At 32.6% G+C, this 20,545-nt stretch overlaps 1 protein-coding gene across 3 annotated transcripts in view; it reads right to left on the reverse strand.

Moving 5' to 3' along the window:
- CSMD3 (CUB and Sushi multiple domains 3) overlaps window positions 1–20,545 on the reverse strand; it is a 1,145,609-nt gene that overhangs the window by 255,571 nt on the left and 869,493 nt on the right. For all 3 annotated transcript variants that reach the window (XM_040625739.1, XM_040625738.1, XM_008689272.2), the window contains one exon: window positions 2,444–2,635. In XM_040625739.1, coding sequence (XP_040481673.1) covers window positions 2,444–2,635 — 192 coding nt within the window. The remainder of the gene's footprint in view (window positions 1–2,443; window positions 2,636–20,545) is intronic.

A 20,545-nucleotide genomic window follows, 5' to 3' on the forward strand; every position in this document is an offset into this window, starting at 1 on the left:
TCAAAGTAATCTTCACACTGTCAATTTTGTTGGAATGAATTCTATTAACTCTCTTAAAGATGACGTCCTTCTATTTGGTAGTTGCTTAAAGGCTAACTACTTCTACATGCAAGCAAAATGCTTTATACTCCAGGGTCTGAGACATAGACTTATGGAGTTTCTAAAAAGTTCAGGGTTTAATCTTTGGCATAGTATTTCCAATCATGGAGTTCTTTCTTATCAGTTTCAGAGGTCAAGATTTGTGCAGCCTTAGCAATTTTTCAGACTTTTTTTTTTTAGGTTATTTTCTTCCTCAGAGAAGCTCTAATGCATATCTTCTCCTCAAGCTATCTTTTCCTACCAAAAAATAATACACAGCACCATAATCCATAAAAATACTTTCCACAACTGGCTCAATTTAAGAAAGATTTAGTGTTTCACTCTTTTTTCCCCTAGAATTAGCACGTGCAAGCTGAAGTCTTGTCTACAAATGGAATTTTATAATAGCCTATCACAAACCTCTTTCATCCTTTATGTTTTGTATTTTAGTGTTTTCTAGAATTTTAGTGTAAGGCTGTTGGGTATTTTAGGATTCTAAACATAATAACACTTGATATTATATAGCCTTCCGGTAATTCTAATAAGCAACACCCTTTAACTTGGTTGAGGACTTAGAATAAATCATAACTTCTACAGTAAGTCTGCAGTATTCTATCATTTCTTCTTTACACAAAGATTCTCTTTATGAGATAGTCAAATTCCAATTGTTTAGAATGTGGTGTTTTAATTTAATTGGATTTTTTTAGTAAACAAACAAATGAAAAGTTCATTCTTTTCTTTGAAAATGTTTCTTAACTGTATTTTATTCCTTGTTTTTATAAGTGTAGTTAAGGTAAATATGAATTAATCAATGCTGATGGTCTAGAATCTTGTAGTGGTACATGAAGAGCAACATAAGTGTTACATGGAAATAATGAAGAGTAAAGGGGAATATAGCTAAATTTGAACTGGCTCAAGCTATGTCCTTATTTTGGGCCTTTTTTTGAAGTTTCTTTAATAAGCTTTTTTCTTGTTATCTGTCTCATTTTCTATTCAAGTCTAGAACCATCATTACTCCCTGGCTTATTTGAGCCTTTAGATGTGTCTTGCTCTATGCGTTAAGTGTTTTTAAAATGCCAACATGTAAAATATGGAAAATGTGATGTGAAAATATAGACTTTTTTAGCTTTCATTTCACTAGAAAGTAGGTTCACAAGAACAGGGAACTTCTCTGTTGTGTTTCACTGCTAAATCCTCTATGTTTAGAACAATGCCTAGGACACACTGAATGACTAATGAATTTGAGCTTGCAACTCTTGCATATGAAGTTACAAGATGGGGTAAAAATAATCCGAATTGAGTGTTTGAGTTTGTTCCCTTCTGACTGAGGTACTAAAGACTCTTCCTATTACCATGTGATGCAACAAATCACTATGAAATGATTACTGAAAATGCATTTATGATTTAGGTATATGTGAATAAAAATAAGGTTTTGTTTCCTAAATGTGATAGATTTGCATATGCTGAATGCTATAAGAAGTACAACCATGAACAATGAATAAATGAATATGGAATCTTCTCTCAAGTTGCTTATAGTATAGTAAGAGCAAATATGTGAAGAAATAAAATTTTCAGTCGAGAGAACATACTTTGGTCAAAATCTATTGTAAATTCAAGATGACACCGGTTCTAAAATGCTTGAGGTAAAATGAGATTAGACAATTTTAATTTTAAAAACTTACTAATGAAATTTTTAAAAGATTATATAGAAGGTTTTATGGTAAAGGTACATCCCTCTAACTTTTCTCAGACAGGTAGAGATATACTCTGTATCTTAATTCTAGAGTCTAACGTGGAGGATCAAGAACAGAGCATGGAGGCAAAAGGCAGGCACTTGGAAGTATGAACCAAGCAGCTGCAAATCCTTAGATTATCAAAATAAAAGCATATTTTAATATTCATGAGTTGAATATAAAGTGAAAGCTTTGAAACTAAACTCAAACATAAGTTTTGATCAAATTTTCTTTCTTACAGGAAATAGCTATTAGAGACACAAGATGAATATGGCCCATTTTAAATGCAGAATGTGAATCTACTCTTTAAATTTTAAAAGCAGTGGATAACTACATTTGTAAAGTAGATGATGCAAAATTGAGACTTTTCAAGAGCTTTAATTCTTAACTTTGCTTGGGAGGGGGGTCAGGATCTTCAAACCATTGAGAATCTAATGAAATTATGGACTCCTTCCTAAGGAAAAAAATTACGATCATTTAACATTTTGTGCATTTTTGGGGGGGTTCATAGATCTTTGAAATCTTAGATCTTGTATAGAACCTATTCTAGAATATTGTTCTTAATGACATCAATACCCATTTTATATTTGTTTTATACTTATATAAAATGTTAATTGTTCTTTAATTCATACCTATACAGACTGGTGGGCTGGGCTGCCAGAAGTATCGATTTTCTACCTGAATGCAGGTTATTCTTTCCTCTCCTTGAAGCTCATATCCTGGGTCACATTGAAAAATGACAGTGTCCCCAGGTTCTCGTCCATCCCCATTTCGAGTCCCATTCATGGGAACTCCTGGGTCACGACACGCAGTGGCAACAGAACCTATCAAAAGACAGAAACAAGGCTTTAGTTTTGATGCTACCAAAATCAATTTCAAAGTTCCAGACTTTACAGTTTAGAACACTCCTCATATCTATATGTTTTAGAAATTTAACTTAAAAAATATTGAGCCAATTTTTCAATCCCTACACAGAAAGATAATTTTAATTGTTTTTTGTTAATTTGTGTGCTAACTTGTTTCAAGAAGGGGCATGACATTTTAGTAGTTAAACGATTTCCTGAAAATTATTAGATGCTCTGTGAAAGACTGTGCAGAGGATGAAAAGAAAGCCACGGAGAGCTTTCTCTGCAAGGGATCTATTCCATAAAGGACTTGTATAGAATATAGAAAGAAATCTTAAAACTCAAGTGTGGTCACGGGGGAGGAAGAAGAAAAAACATCCAATTAAAAAATGGACAAAAACCATTCCAGTGAAGAGGATACTGGATGATACACAAAAAGATTTGTTCAACATCATTAACCATTAGGAAAATGCAACTTAAAACTGCAATGAGATATTACTATATACCTATCAGATCAGATAAAATACAAAATAAGATCACTGAATGCTGGCAAGGTTCTGGAGAAAGTGAAATTACTCATGCATTGCTGTTGGGAATATAAAATGCTATAGCCACTCCAGAAAGCAGTATGGTAGTTTCTTGCAAGACTAATGTGCTTACCATACAGTTCAGTAATTACACTCTTGTACATTTATCCCAGAGAGATGAAGACTTAGGATCAAATAAAAACCTGAACACATATTTATTCATAGACGCTAAAACATAGGAACAACCCAAATATCCTTCAACAAGTGAATAATTAAACTAACTGCATATTCATACCATGGAATATTACTCAGTAATAAAAGGGAATGACAATACACATGACAACTTAAGTGGATCTGAAAGGAATTATGCAGAGTGAAAAAATACAATATCGAATGGTTACATACTGTATGACTTTACTTATGTAACATTCGTGAAGAGACAAAATCAGAAAGTTGGAAAACAGACTGGTGGGTACCAGAGGTTGTAGGGGGAGGGGATGGAAGGCAGTGACCATGGCTATAGAAGATAATATGAGGGATCCTTGTAATGAACTGTACTGTGTCTTAACTGTGGTGGTGGTCATACAAATCTACATAGAGCTAAATAAACATATACACACAGAGATATATAAAACTCATAAAATTTAAATAAGATTGACAGATTGTATCAAAGTCAATCTTCTGGTTGGGATATTGTGCTACAGTTATGCAAGAAGTTGTCATTGCAGGAAATTGGGTGAAAAGTATACAGGATCTCTTTATTATTTCTTACAACTGCATATAAAGTGTCTAAAATTAAAAAGTTAAAAAAATCATTAGAGAAGAGGAGAGTAGTATGAGACCATAGGAAAGTAACTGTTCTTCTATATACAGTCTATGACACATTTAATAATAGTTAACTCCAATTATTCAGGTTAATGGAACAAAGTATTATTTTGAATTACCATTAAGTAGATTTACCCTAAAGCATATGGCAATTAAGTATCAAGACATAGAAGCTATTAAAATTTCCATTTAAACTATTATTAAACTACAATCATAAATGTAGGATTCCACACTTGTATAAATTATTTTTTAAATTGCATATTAAATAAATGACACAAATTGCTGGATTACAGACACATAACTGATATTCACTCATTCATTCACTTACTAACTTAATATATTCCAAGCATTGTGCTAGGTTCTGGGAATATAAAGAAGAAATGAGCAGACACAAAGAGAACTGAACAGACTTCAAATTATTTTGCATAGTGGTGGTACCAATAAAGAGATTCCACTATAAACATCCTGAGCGTGTAGGCAGTTACATAGATACATAGGTAGGTAGAGATAGATGATAGATAGATAGATGATAGATAGATAGATAGATAGATAGATAGATAGATAGATAGATTCATCAATATTTCAGTTAATCTATCTAGTAAACTTATAGCTCATCTAATATATATACACAACAAAGAAATCAGAGAATCTACACACGGTATTGTAATGTTCTGATTCTCAATATTGTATGGGAATCAAAAGGAACATATCAATTAAAAAACTGGGAAAAAAGGATACTGGTGGGATGTTAAGCCTGACACTGAATAAAAAGCAATAACTCTGTTAAGTGTTCAACTCGATCTCATTTCAGGTCCTGATCTCAAGGCTCATGAGTTCAAGCCCCATGATGGGCTCTATGCCCAACATGGAGCCTACTTAAAGAGAGGAAGAAGAACAAGAAGGAGAAGGAGAAGGAGAAGGAGAAGAAGAAGAAGAAGAAGAAGAAGAAGAAGAAGAAGAAGAAGAAGAAGAAAGAAGAAGAAAGAAGAAGAAAGAAGGAAGGAAGGAAGGAAGGAAGGAAGGAAGGAAGGAAGGAAGGAAAGAAAGAAAGAAAGAGAAAGAAAGAAAGAAAGAAAGAAAGAAAGAAAGAAAGAAAGAAAGAAAAGGGGCACATAGGTGGCTCAGTCGGTTGCGTGTACAACTCTTGGTTTTGGCCCAGGTAATGGGTCCTGAGATTGAGCCCTCTATCAGACTCTGAGCTCAGCACCGAATCTGCTTGAGATGCTTTCCCCCTTCCTCCCACTTCTCCCCATCACGTGTGTGCACATGTATGCTCTCTCTCTCTCTCAAATAAATAAAATTTTTAAAAATAAAATAAAATGCAGTAACAAGAAAAAATGATCATTCATATATGCATATATAATATACATATATTTTGTTTACTTTTTCAGCATACTAAAAATGTTAATTTTAAAGGGTTATAATTTTAAAAGGGTTACAACACGTGGACTGCAAATATAATTTTACTAATCACTTAAATGAAACAAGACCTATGTATCATTATATGTATAATCAAAAGTCTTATAGTTTTGCTTCATTTTCCTGATAAGGTAATGTTTCTGAGCAGTGACTAGGGGTAGGGATTTTACATATATAATTCCTTGAATATTCCTAACAACCGTATGAGACAAATGTCATTATTATTCTTATTTTAAAGGTGAGAAAACTAAAATTTAGAGAGACTAAGTAACCTGTCCAATACTACAAAAACTAGAGAGCACAGAACCATGATCTGAACACAAATCTCTCTGACTTTAGAACCCAAATACTTAAATGTTATACTAGACTGTCCTCTTCCACCTGCAACTGTTCTAGAGATGTAATTTTTCTCCTCAATAAAATAAAATAATAAACCCCATTAAGAAATTATGGAAAAGGTAGGGATTATCTCAATAAACATAAAAGCTAGAGCTGGCATAAATTTGAACCACCCTAAAAAAATATTAAATCTACCTTCACAGGAGTTCTTTTTGAAACAGTTGTTTTTAGTTTTTAATAACAAACTCATACTAGAGAATACTGAGGGAATGGGGTAGGGACTTGGTTCCAATATCCAAGTGAATTTGTTCTATAATACCCATGTGTTCCTTAGCAGAGCATCCGTAATGCATCACAGACTCTGGACGATTTTGATATTCCAATATTGATAGAGATGTTCTGTGAAGTATTTTTGTAATAAACTGAGTCATTAAGGATTTCTTGAATTGCTCTGGGATAGTTTTCACCCAAACTAAACTGATATATGTATTGGTTTTACAATATATTAGTGGGGAGTGATGTTCTACATATGAGATTTACATTTAAGATGCATTTATTGGAAAGAAGTGACATAAATATGAAATGTGCTCTACTTTCAAAGTGAAAAATAGCAATGACATAAATTTATAAGATAACTTCATTATTTTTTGTTGTTGAGGCTTCCCAAGCACTGGAGTCTGTTTCTGCAAGAAACTTGAAGCCTCAAATGAACATTCTCAAAAATAAAAATGTATAACTATGTTAGAAAAGTATATTGAAATAGAAGCAGTAAATACAATTATGCCTTAGGGGGAAGAAAAAGATGTTTTTGCTCTATTGTCAGATTTACTGTGCTTAAAGTGAAACCAAGTGGTTATAATAAAATGACTTCTATATTGCAACTAATATATGGTATGTGAAAATATGCATTTGTCTTTGGGTCTGGTCAACTTGAAGAAAGAGAGGTGGTGAACACATATTGTTCCTTTTTCTCTCAATTAATAAACAAATTAGGGTAAAATTTTAAAGCACAATAGAGAATGATGGGGTTTAATGAAAGACTGAAGATTTTTTTTTTTTCCTGTTGGAATTACTTGAGTTCTAAAAGCAATTAGTTAAATACACACAGGAACAGTTACTTGGTGTGAATACTGTTGTCTTATTCTCTTTATTTATTCAAAGTTCAATCTCCATACTAGCTATACTCTGTGTTTGTGGGCAAAATTATAACAATTTTAGTATCAATCATTCTTGTTTTCTGTATTGAATTGAAGTATAGCCATTGGAGAAAATAAATAACCACTTAAGGAGACATACTGTATCTCCTTGGGAATTAAGAGTGAAATAATCTCACATAATTAGGATAACTAAAATAGCACTTACATAATGCTAGAACTTAATAAGGTATTAGTCACATATATAAAAACAGATTGATAATTTTTATTTGATATTAATTTTTCACTTTTGTGAAACATAAAATTCTCAGAATTTATAATTATTTTCTTTTTCTTTTTGTTATATAAATTTTAAGTAGATGTTTAAGTAGTAGTCTCTTTATTTTCCTATTCTGGAATAATATGTAGGGTGTTTCTATAGAATAAAGACTTTTGTATTTAAGTGCTTTAATTAGCAACTCTTTTAAACAAATTAAATATATATATGTCAGAAAATAATATACTTACCACCAATGTATTAACATGAGTGATTTCTATTTATTTTCTTCATTTTTTAAATTTAAATTGCTTCAAATTTAATTGATGAAATGAACAGCTGTATTTGTTCTATTAGGTTGAAGTTTGTCATTCATTCCTGATTTTTTTCTAACATAAATATGTAAACAGAAATTCCAGCAAAGATAAAAGTCTTAACAATCTGGTGTCTCACCTGTAATGATGTCATGAAATGAACATTCTGGAAATGGCACATAATAGGCTATTTATATACATGATATAACATCCAAATATAGTTTAGATTTAACTTACAAGAATTTATTAAATTGATAATGAAAGATAACTGCCCTTCCTTGTTTCCCTCCCCTCAAAAGGACTGGCCATTTATATTTCGGTTACTCTAGAATTTGATTCATCAAGTGGCTACTGTAGATTGCGCTCCCTATACTAGCTGACTATTTCATAGAAATGCTAATAGTCACAGGGAAAAAGTATATAACGAGAGTATGTGAATAGTTAATATTACTAATATGTAATATTTTTGGACACTATCTTTTCAAATCCTATGTTATGAGCTATTTCTCATTTGATTGAGAAAAAGTCGCCCAACATTACACAGTTATTTAGGGCAGTTAAAGTGGAAATGCAGACATGAGAACATACTCAAGGGACATTTCTTAAATAAAAATGATAGAGATTTTGAAATAAAAAATGCTTAACACGTAGACTACATTATAAACCTTGAATGATATGATTACTTAAAATGAAATTTCTAAAATAGGTTATTAAACTTTAAGTGTCATTTTAAAATCAAAAGAGCAACTATCTATCATTCCAATGGAGCAGTCCAAAAGACAATACATTTACAACATTTTACTTTAAATCTAATTAATCAGTGTTTTACTAAAAACAACTGCACAGCTATCAACATACCTGTCTTAGCCACAGGTATATATTGTGTCAAACTAAATAAAGTCTGTGTATCTAAGAAAGAGATACAGTTAAACATGAAAAAAATTTTATTTAGAAGAGATTACAATAAAAATTGATGATTCCTGTCTCTATTGAGAGCTATATTGTCCCTAAAACACCAGGCTAAAGGCTAAGTTTATACTCTTAAGCTAAAACACCAAATTCTTATGAAGTATTATTATCATGCCCATTTTTTAAGTGGGTAAACTGAGCCTCAATGATGTTAAGCACTTGTTCTTAACAGAGTGGGGATTTGAATTCAAGAAACAACTTTAACCATTATAGTATATTGTCCCAGTAAAATCCTATGCCATTACCAGATAAAACAAAACAAAGTCATGTCCTACTAAGAGGACTTTTACAGTTGTTTATTGATAAAAGAATTAGATCTAGTTTTAAATGGAAAGGCAGAAATATTGAGTAGCTTATAATTCTTTATTGCAACCTGCTAATATTTCACCATAAAGGGAAGCAAAAAAGACTCTAAGTTCTTTTCATAGGTTTTATTAAGAACAATAGAAATGCAATCTAGCTATATATATGCCAGATGGTATTCTTTAATTACAATACTAAGGACAATCTACTCCAATTGATTTTTTTTTATTATTCTCTCCCTTCTTCTCATCCTCTTTTGCTTGATTTCACCCCTTATAGTTCACTGAGAGAGTAGAAGCAATAAGACAGGTATACCTTCATTTTAGCACCACCAAATCTATCAGCCCCCTGGTGTCTGCACCTATATTCTCTGCTTCCTCAGCGATCGGAATGGAGAAGGTGTTTTTGGTCTACATAAGGTCAACCTTAGTTCTTGTGCTGCTGGTATTAAACTCTCTTTATCTCTCAAGGACTTTATTCCTAAACATTTCTTATCTCTTCTGAATTACCAGTTCCTCCTTCCTCAATCGTCCATTCCCAATAGCATACAGACATAACTTGTATCTTCCATCCAAATAAACAAGAAAACTCTCATTACATCTCCATCCTCTTCCAATTATTTTCCCCATGTCTCTCCTTTCTTAATAGGAAACCTACTAAGCTTTTCTTCTGAGGGAGGTATCTATACAACTATTTCAGTTTCATCATCAGCCTCGTATCTGGTATATTCACTAAACTGCTCTTGTGAAATCTAGCTGCCACATTCAGTGGTAACTTCTGTACCTTCTTTTTTTTCCCAGAAACTTCTCAGCAACATGTACCACAACTGATCGTTCACCCCTTCCTTCTTCAAGCACTTGTTTTATTGGCCTCCCAGTCCTCAGACTCCGCTAGTTTTCTTTTGGCTTATTTGCTGTCCTTTCACAGTATCATCTGCTGTTTCTATCTTTTTAACCTGATGACTGAGGGCTAGAACACTCCAGGGATTAGTGCTTAATGTTATGCTGCCTTTTTCATACAATTTCCTCCAGGATAACTTCATTTGACCCCACGGTTTTAAATATTCTTTTTAGCTTAATCCCTCCCAAATTTATATATTCAGCCTTGATGTCTCTCCTGAGCTCCAGACCATGCTATCCAACTGCCTATTTAGTTCCTTTACTTGGCTATCTAATAGACCTTTCAACTTACCATGTCCAAAGCATTCAGAAAATTATAAACTCTTTAAATTTTCAATTTTTTTGGAAAGAAAACTGTAAAAAATCTTCTAAAATTTCACCTGTGTATATAATTTTTCCTATGCTATTGATGTCAATAAAATCAAATAAATAAAAGTTCCATTTGGAAACTAAAAATTTCACAAACTTCTAATTTATTAAAGCATCCAGATATGAATACTTTTTTTGGAAATAAATTCACCATGAAAGTTAAAAATCACTGACATAAATAAATTGAACATCAGCAACAATATAAAGACTTATAATATTTACTCTTTTTAAGATAGTGATTTTACCTTATATGGTAGCATTTGACACCACTAAGTAGTACAGCATATGACTGAGTTCTCAACCTTGTTACAACTCATCAGTGCTATAAACATACTTCTGACTTCTCATTTTATGTGTGCTTTAATCTAAATGAGTGTAATTTAATTAGCAATATGCAGTTTACTTAATACATACTTTACAATCCTAACCAGTGCATATATAGATTTCAAGTACAATATGGATGATAGCTTGAACTATGATTCAGAGATAATATCTGAATGACTATCTTAGTGACCTTGGGCAAATTAATGTTCTAGTTTTCTTACTGCATTGTTTTCTACAACAGGGAATAAATACACTAAAATTACTCATAAGTTCCAGTGTGTCCTTTCTGTTCAGAAAATGGACTCTTTGGTATAAATATGTTTATCTCAAGACCTTTCAAAAAAGAAAAACCTAGGATTTCATACAGTTGAATAAGTAATGTTATCAGAAACAATGGTAAGAAAGGACATTGATCCTATTGCACTTGTTCTCTGAAGTTTAGTTGCCTCATCTGTAAAACTGGCATAGTAATATTTTACTGCCTGATTTAGCATCAGATATAAGCTTAAAGTTGTTCTAACAGTTATGTTACATAATCCTATGAAAATATCAATTCTGAAATGAATCATTAAAGAACAGGGGTTTTGTATGTTTTTGCAATATCAGGAGACTTCGGCAAGGTCATAGTCCAAATGGGGTATTCACAAGGCCTTACCTTCACTCTCCTCTTCCAGTTTCATTGCCTTATACTTCTGTATTAACCAAGAAATGGCACTATATTTTTCACTTCACTATCTATAAGGAAATCAAGTTGGGTAATGGGAATATTTCATCTGGAAGGAAATTCCATCCAGAGTCAAATCAATCAGAAAATATTTGAAATGCAGATGGTAACCTAGAGGTGGATTTCACCCTGGAGTATTTTGCCCTTGATTGAGCTCTTGCTTTGTACAAGATCCATCAATTTTATAAAGAATGTTCAACATCATTATTAGGCCTACACTCTGCCAGCTACTCAGTAATGTGGCTATCTTTAGAATTTCATTATGTTTCTAAGGATACACCTAATGACATGGCAAGTCAGGTTAAAGTAGATGGCAGCATGACAGAGACATTCCCATCAACCCAGGAGGGAAACAAAGCTGCTAATGTATGGGATGCAAAAGGAACCTCACAGCCAGTGCTGTAATATACTTCTAAGAATAAAGAATTTTATTTTAAAAAAGACATATTCAATTATTTCACCTGATAATTACTGTGCACCCACAATGATCCAGGTATTATGCTTGATATTGGAGATATATTTTAACAAGACAACACCTCCCTACCTTCATTGTGGCTTATGCTCCAATATGAGGACAAAAGTGGAAATAAAATTACTGATACAATTTCTGTGAAATCGTAAGTCATGTTAGGGTGATGACCCAAAGTTACCTATACAGGAAACTGATTTTATATATAAAAATTATAAAAGATTATACAAAAGTCTAATTTGAAATTGAATTCTAATATTAAGGTATCACTAGAAGTAATAAGCAAAAAAGAAAAATCATATAAAATGGTTTTACATTATTTTTAACTGCCAGTATATAGTATCAGTGCACTTCTATTTTACATTGTTAAAGATTTCCTATTCAAGCAGATTCATTTAACATTTGCTGAGTGCTAAGTACCAGGTGCAGTGCCAATTTCTAGGAATACAAATGTTAATATGATAACATCCTTGCTCTTCAAAGGAACATAATCTAAGAGGGACAGCAGATGTGTACATAGCTTTAATATAATAAAATGGGTATTAAAATCAGGTGACTTTTTATCATTCAAACTTTTCATTCTCTGGGAATGAAACAAAAAGTTAAAATTAATTTGTATAATTAAAAATATGGATTGACTAGCAAAATTGGTATTATATTGATGAACATTTCAAAGTACTTATCCATACAAAAACTGTTTTTAAAATAATATCTAAAAAATCCCACATATTTGTACACAAAGAAACACATTCTTTATATAGATTATCTAAACATTAAAAATAATGTAATCAAAATAATCATTTGTGGTACATATGCACATTTTTAATTGGTTTCTTACCCATTATTTAGTGCCTTTTACTCTTTAATATATTCTTATTTTTATTAATATTGTTAAATATATTTTTAATACATTTAAAATTATTGGCATGTTCAACTGATGTCTCCAAAGGCCATACTATTTTTACTCAAGAAAAGTTTCTCTCTATAGGTGTGGAGATATCTGGCAAGCTTGGGGCTAATTTTTAAAATGGAGGAAAGTTTCAATTTGATTTTTTTTCATAAAGCAATGTACATATATTTAAGCTCAAACATTTTCACAGATACTGAATTTTATCTCTTCTCAGATACCTTTCTTTGACAAAGATTTTTACAATGAAAACTTGTCAAACAAGTTTTCTTAAATTATGACTTTTTTTTTTTTTTTTAAGTAGGCTCCACACCCAGCATGGAGCCCAATGCGGGGCTTGAACTCACAACCCTGAGATCAAGACCTGAGCTGAGATCAAGAATTGGACGCTTAACCAACTGAGCGACCCAAGTGCTCCTTAAATTATGATTTTTTAAATATTCACTTACAAACTGTATAATTGTTTTTTTCCATTTTATTCCATTCCAGTAAATACAAATGTAATACAATTAAAAATAAGATAGTTTCAAATTTCGAACAAGATAGTGTTTGAGCTTTCACAATTTTATAGAAATGGTATTTAAATGTCTTCCTGATGCTAAACTTTGTTGTTGATAATTGTAATTCACCAAAAACTTCAAAGCTGAAGATCTTTACCACTCCAATAACACAGTATTTTGACTAAAGATTTTCAACTGATTTAATGAAAACCACATTTAAAGGTTTCATTTTCAAAAAATTTCAACACCATAATAGAGCATTTTGGTCGAGTTTGCAAAAGAGTGCTTCAGAGATGCAAACCTTTCAAAGTCTGAATGATAATGAGCAGCAAAAAGAGAAAATGGTACTGACATACTCAAGTTTACTTATTTATTTTTGAATCAGCATTCCTGTCACACACACACACACACACACATACACACACACAGATGTAATTCAATTATTTCACTGTACATAAATATATCTGTAAATTTTAACATTTTTATTGTGATAAGTAGCATTTGCTTGGTCACAGTTATGAATTATATGTACACCATAACCTATTCTATTTCTATTCCTTTATTTTGTGAGAGCTTTGTTTTTATCATGAGGCTATTTACATCAAAATTTGTATTTGCATTTTTATCACAAAATAACTATATTTAATATTAAAATTTTAAAATGTGAACTTTGTCTTATTTAAAACATATTTAAAAGATAATTGTCTGCTTAAAGTTAAAAAAAAAAAAGTACTGTGGTGTTAACACATGTAGAAGTGAGATAAATGAAAACAACAGCCCAAAGGACCAAAGGGGAAATGGAAATACACTATTGTGAGGTTCTAATATGAGAAGTGGTATAATAGAATTTGATGATACGTTCTGCTAAGTTAAAAATGCATGTTATAAATATTAGAGCAGGTATCAAAAATGTATAACTAATACATTAAGAAAGTGAAATTAAGAAGAGAAATCCTACTTAAAGTTGCATCGAAAGGAATGAAATACCTCAGAATAAATTTAACCAAGGATGCAAAAGATCTGTATTTTGAAAACTACGACACAAGAAGGAAAGAGATTGAAAAAGACACAAATAAGTGGAAAGATAGTCTGTGCTCATGGATTGGAATAATTAATATTGTTGAAATGTTCATACTACCTAAAGTAATCTACAAATTCAGTGCAATCTCTCTCAAAATTCCAATTGTATTTGTCACAGAAATACAACAAATAATCCTAAAATTTGCAAGGAACCACAAAAGGCCCTGCATAGAAACACAATATGGAGAAAGAAGAACAAAGCTAGAGCCATCACACTTCCTGACTTCAAACTCTATTACAAAGCTATCATAATTAAAATGGTGTGTTATCGTCATAAAAACAGACACATAGATCAATGGAACAGAACAGAGAACTCAGAAATAAGCCCACACATATATGGTCAATTAATTTACAACAAAGTAGCCAAGAATATACCATGGGGAAAAGACAGACTCTTCAATAAATGGTGTTAGAAAAATCAGACAGCCAAAAGCAAGAGAATGAAACTATCTTATATTATACACAAAAATTAACACAAAGTGGATTAAATATTTGAATGTAAGACCTGAAGCCATAAAACTCCTAGAAGAAAACATAGGCACTAAGCAACTTGATGTAGGTCTTGGTAATATTTTTAAAAATCTGACGCCAAACGTAAAAGAAACAAAAGCAAAAATAAACAAGTGGGGCTGTATCAAATTAGAAAGCTTCTGCACAGCAAAGAAAACCATCAACAAAATGAAAAGGCAATGTATTAAATGGGAGAAAATATTTGCAAATCATATATTTGATAAAGGGCTAATATCCAAAATATATGAAGAATTCATATAACTCAGCAAAAAATAACAACTAAAAAACAAAAACAAACAAAAAACAATTAAAAAATGGGCAGAAGATCTGAATGGACATTTTTCCAAAGAAGATGTACAGATAGTTAACATGTACAGGAAAAGATGCTCAGCATCATTAATCATCAGGGAAATGCAAATTGTAATCACAATGAAGTATCATTTCACATCTCTTAGAATGGTTATTATCAAAAAGATCAGAAACTATAAGTGCTCTCAAGTATGTAATGAAAAGGTATTCTTTGTGCACTGTTGGAAATGTAAATTTGTGTAGCCACTATGAAAAACAGTATGGAAATTCCTCAAAAAATTAAAAATAGAATTTCTATATGATCCAGCATTTCCACTTCTGGGTATTTATCTGAAGAAAATGAAAACACTAACTAAAAAATATATATGTACCCCCATGTTCATTGCAGCACTATTTACAATAGCCAAGATATGGAAATAACCTAAGGGTCTATTGTTAAATGAACGGATACAGAAATTGTTGTGTATGTATGTGTGTATGTGTGTGTACACACTGGAATATTATTCAGCTATAAAAAAAGAATAAAACTTTGCCATTCTGGACAACATGGATGGAACATGAGAGCATTATACTGTGTGAAATAAGTCAGAGAAAGACAGATAACATATGATTTTTCTTATATGTGGAATCTAACAAAAAATTAAAACAAACAGAAAAAAAACTTACAGATACAGAGAACCAATAGGTGGTTGGGAGAGGCAGAGAATGGGGGAGGTGGAGAAATGGGTGAAAGGGCTCAAAAGGTTAAAAACAGTAAATAGAGGAGAAAAATATGACCATGGCAAAAAGGAACAGTGAGCAGGTGGAGCCAATAAAAATGATAGTATTATGGTAGACAAAGTCAACCATATGAAAAATTTACATTAAATGTAAATAGTCTAATAATTTAAAAGACTATATATAAAAAGGGGAAATTTTCAGATGGTGTAAAGAACTGAGAATTAATCATGTGTTACCTACTAAAAACCTACTTTAAATATACAGACACACCAAGTTAAAAGGATGCTAAATAGTACAGCAATGCTGGACTAATCATAAGGTATTTAATATGAGACAAAGAAAATTTCAAGACATGGTAAGTTATCAGTGAAAAAGAGACATCTTTCTTAGTAATGAAAAAGTCAACTCCTTAAGAAGACATAGCACCTAAAATGTTATGCATCTAATAACATATCTTCATAATACACAAAGCAAAAAGATGACAGGACAGAAAGAATAAGTAGACACATTAACAATTACAACTGGGCATTTCAACACTTCTCTTTCATTAGTTGATTAAAAAAAAAAAAGTAGAGAGAAAACCAGTAATGATATTGAACACTTCAAACACAACACTATCAACGAACTATACCTAATTGGTATTTGCAAAACACTCCATCCAATAATGTCAAGTGCACATTCTTTTCAAATGCACACAGTACTTTAGAAAACCATATGCTGGACCATAAGACAAGTCTAAGTAAATTTAATTATTAAAATGTTAAAATTTTAACAATTTATAATACTGGATGTTTTTTCTTTGACAAAATGAACTTTCAAAGATGATGCTTTGATTTCATGAAGTGGATGTAAACAAAATTTTACTGGAATTAAAATATTTGAGGCAACTGATGTTACTGATTCTCTAAAGCAATGATGTGACTGATATAAAATTGAACTTGTTGAGCTATTTGTGAAGTTCTTCAACAGCAGCTGGCATATTAATCTTCATATGCATGAGGAAGAAAATTTAGAATACAAAGCAATGAAATTATTTTAGTAGAATTTTCATTTGCTCTAAATGAAATGTCATGTTTTTTTTAAGCAGATCTGTCTTCTGGCTATCACATGGTCATTTGACACTGCTATGGTCCCCATGTATGTTAATATACATTATGTGCAAGTTACATTTTCATAATCAATTTTATTTTTAAGTGAGATGTTATTGGGCTTTTTGACGATAAACATACAGACGTGAGCAATGTGTACATAATCCTTAATATATAAGTACTAAAAATCTAAAAACCTTATGTAGTTAATTAATGTTTTTCAATACTTAATTTATTTATTTGTCAGAGAGAGAGAGAAAGAGCACAAGCAGGGTGAGCAGCAGGCAGAGGGAGAAGCAAGCTCCCTGCTGAGCAAAGAGCCTGACACGGGACTTGATCCCCAGACCCTGGGATCATGACATGAGCCGAAGGCAGACGCTTAACCAACTGAGCCAGCCAGGCGTCTCATGTAGTTAATTTAAACAGCAATTCTAATGATTTATTGTCTGAAAATGTGTGGAGAATTTGTTCATAAAACAAGAATACCACACGTCAGTATCTTGAAATAATACACTTTGCTCTAAATTCCCAAAGCTCATGTTTTAATATCATAGACACTACATTCTCAGCCAAAATATCCCACCTGTCATATAAGGTTAATACATTAGTGGAAAAAACTGGCCCATTACTACAAATGATGTCATGGTGCCAGGGAGCACTTTCATTTAGGAAACAGTTGCACTAATAAGAACATGGCTACAGAAGACAGGTATTTTAAAATAACCACGACTTATTTAATACATCAGGTACTTTAAAATGATGAAGCTGGAGTTATTACATCATCACGGCTTCAAATGACCAGTTACTTATATTTTATATTTTAGAATATAAAATTTGCCCCTCCACCACCTATATAATGTTAACGTGACACATGAGGCAATAAAGTCTCAGAAAATTCAGTATTCTACTACTTTTTGGTTGTATAGAAAAATAATCGATCAACATATGATTTCCTCTGTAAAACATTTTTACCACTTATCTAAACAAGTTTTATTGAAATGGGATTATGTGGGACTCTCTGCTTCTTTTAAAATACTTTGATTTACAAGGACTAGTAAAAATATTCTAAAAAAATAGAAAATATAAAAAATACCTAGATTCTTTCTTGCTATCTTTTGGGAGCCCAGTTTCAACTTTTTCAAAGATAAGTTTGTCTTACATCTTTATGGATATCTGCTTAGGCTCTTCTTGACAGCATCCCTTGGCTGAACTGACCTGCCTTTTGGATGGTGAAATCAGCTTTCTTAAGAAGTCAATATTTAGTACATACATTTTCATTAAACATGTACTTTTTAAAATCTCACAGCTGCCGTAAATGTCTACGGCAATAAAATTTAAAAAATCATTTCTATGATAAATAAATAGTTGTGAATTGACTCCACAAAATAAATAACAAAAACACCCATAGCAAGAACATGCAGACTATATACTTCAGCTTTCCAGCACATCTCCTGAGTCTCTACTTCTGTGCATATTGCAAGAACACATTTTTCCTGCTAATCCTGCCAATTCATGTCTTGACAGCTTTATGTATCTTTCAAACCACAGCAAGACTATGACATAACTTGCTGTTACACAAAATTGTTTCCAGGGCACTAGCAACAAATGCTTCTCCCACTACCTTCCAAGATCAGAATGAGTTAGATGCTCATATCTGAGAATATTTTATTCATCTACAAGTATCCTATAAATTCTCCTTGAAAGGGAAGTATGAATTACCTGGCATATGGAAAATACTAGAAAATGGAGACGGGTTATCAGTATTTGTTTTTCAAATTTAATCATGCATTATAATTACTCTGAGCCCTGTAAAAATATCTCACACATGGTTAGATGAGATCTAATATAAAAGAGAGGTCTAATAAATACACCTTGGGTATTTTAGCAGAATACTAGTCTATTACTGTAGAATACTGGCCTATCTTGGCCAAAATAATGATACTTTGCTAAAAAAAAAAAATACAGATCCAAGTGCCAAACCAGTCAGGATGCTAAGACACGCATAAACTAGGATTGTCCTAGGCAAACTGAACCATATGGCAATTCTAATACAATTTGCACCTGGTTCCCGAGCAGTACAGATGTGGAAGTGACTAATTCTGCCTAGGAGTTCATTGGTACCGGAAGTATCATTTGTCCTGGACCTTGGAAAAATGACTAAGAATTTAGAGATTTTGAATGTGGACCTATGTGTTTCAGGAATATGGAAAAAAAGCAGAAATGTGAAAGGACATTGTCCTCTCAGGACAGTGTAGTTAGATGACTGGATGTGTATAATGAGTAGTGAAGGATGACACTGGCAGGTAGTTTGGGTGGAAATTGTGGAGGCTTTAAATGTAATTCCAAAGTTTTGAACTTATGACTGTGTGGCCATTAAAAAAAATTGAAATGGAGGGGTGATGTCCGATTTGTATTTTAGAAACATCAGTCAGGTGGAAATGTGGAGAAAAGTCTGGCTGGAGGGATAATGAAGTGAGTGGCTAGTTGACTGTCACAGCAATGGAGGCAGTGATAATGAGGACGGGAACAAAGGCAGGGGCACCACGCAGTCTTTTGAGGCTGGGAGACGTCAACCTCTCCTGGCTAAGGGATCCATTTCCTTGAGAATTTTCAACAGCATAAGCTATGGGCCTTCGTATTCTGTATTACCCAGCGGGGGCAGATTCTTAACAGAGAGGTCAGAGAGTGAAGAGCATAGAAAATGCTCTGTCAAAATCAACTATTCTGTGGGCAAATGACAGCATGATACCCCAAAGATGTCTTCCCTGTGGAACTAAAGTGGGACAAGAGAGGCAGATTACACATTTAAGCAGGGGATATAGAGGCTGACTGCTGAGAAGCGAGGACAGCACACAGGACAGCATGAGGTGACGGTGTCAGACTTAAGTAGCTCTGATTAAGCAAAAGTGCCTTGCAGACTATAACACCAAGAGGCAATGTGACATACTCTACAAAGAATGAACAGATCATGAAATGGAAGGCATGTAGCTGCCGATAGTGGCTTAACGGTGATTATGAAGTTGGTATGTGACCTACATTTCAGTTAAATTCACTTGCACCAATTTCAGTGAAATACACTTCGTTGGTTGCATTTGGTTGCTGAAGGCTCTTCTGCTTCTGCTAGTATTGCCTAACTTGTTCCTCTTTTTAAAACTCCTTATTTGACACTAAACAACAGTTATTTGCTCAAAAGAGGACTGAGCGTTGAGGAGGTGGGGGAAAGGGGATGGAATACAAGACAAGTCTGATTTAATTAAAATGATATATCCTGATTTGGCTACGACTGTCCTGGCTTATGCTTGTTATCCAGCTTAATTTTAAATAGTGTCTTCTTTCACTCTCAACAATCATCTTAGATTTGGACAATAAATTATATGATTGTCCAAATAGAAACTTTGTTCTCTATAGACATTAAGGAGACAAAGTTACTAACAATACATTTGGGGAGCAAAGATCACTAATTAAAACATTTTCAGAACAATGAATTATAAACTATTCTTCTCTTTGGGAAAAAAAAACACAGCTAGTGCTTGGGGCATGGGTTGGAATATGTTTTAGAAAGCGAGGTCAGAAAATGTTTTATAAAGAGAAGCCTTGGTACCAAGTCTGGAAGAATGAGCAAGACTTAAGCAAAAGGAGCAGAGAAACGCTTGGAAGAATGAGCAAGACTTAAGCAAAAGGAGCAGAGAAACGCTTAAGATGAAAAAGGTTTACACAGAAAGCAGCACAGGGTGTGTGTGTGTGAGTGTGTGAGTGTGAGGAAGTGTGTGAGTATGTGTGTGTATTTATGAAACGAAGAAGAGGTGCCTGCGTGAAAGGGAAAAGACATTTGAGAAATAATTGGAGGTAAATATGTTTAATAAATGGTCCTTAATAGACTCTTC

This window comes from Ursus maritimus, unplaced genomic scaffold (genome assembly GCF_017311325.1).
Source record: "Ursus maritimus isolate PB19 unplaced genomic scaffold, ASM1731132v1 scaffold_9, whole genome shotgun sequence".
NCBI lineage: Eukaryota > Metazoa > Chordata > Mammalia > Carnivora > Ursidae > Ursus > Ursus maritimus.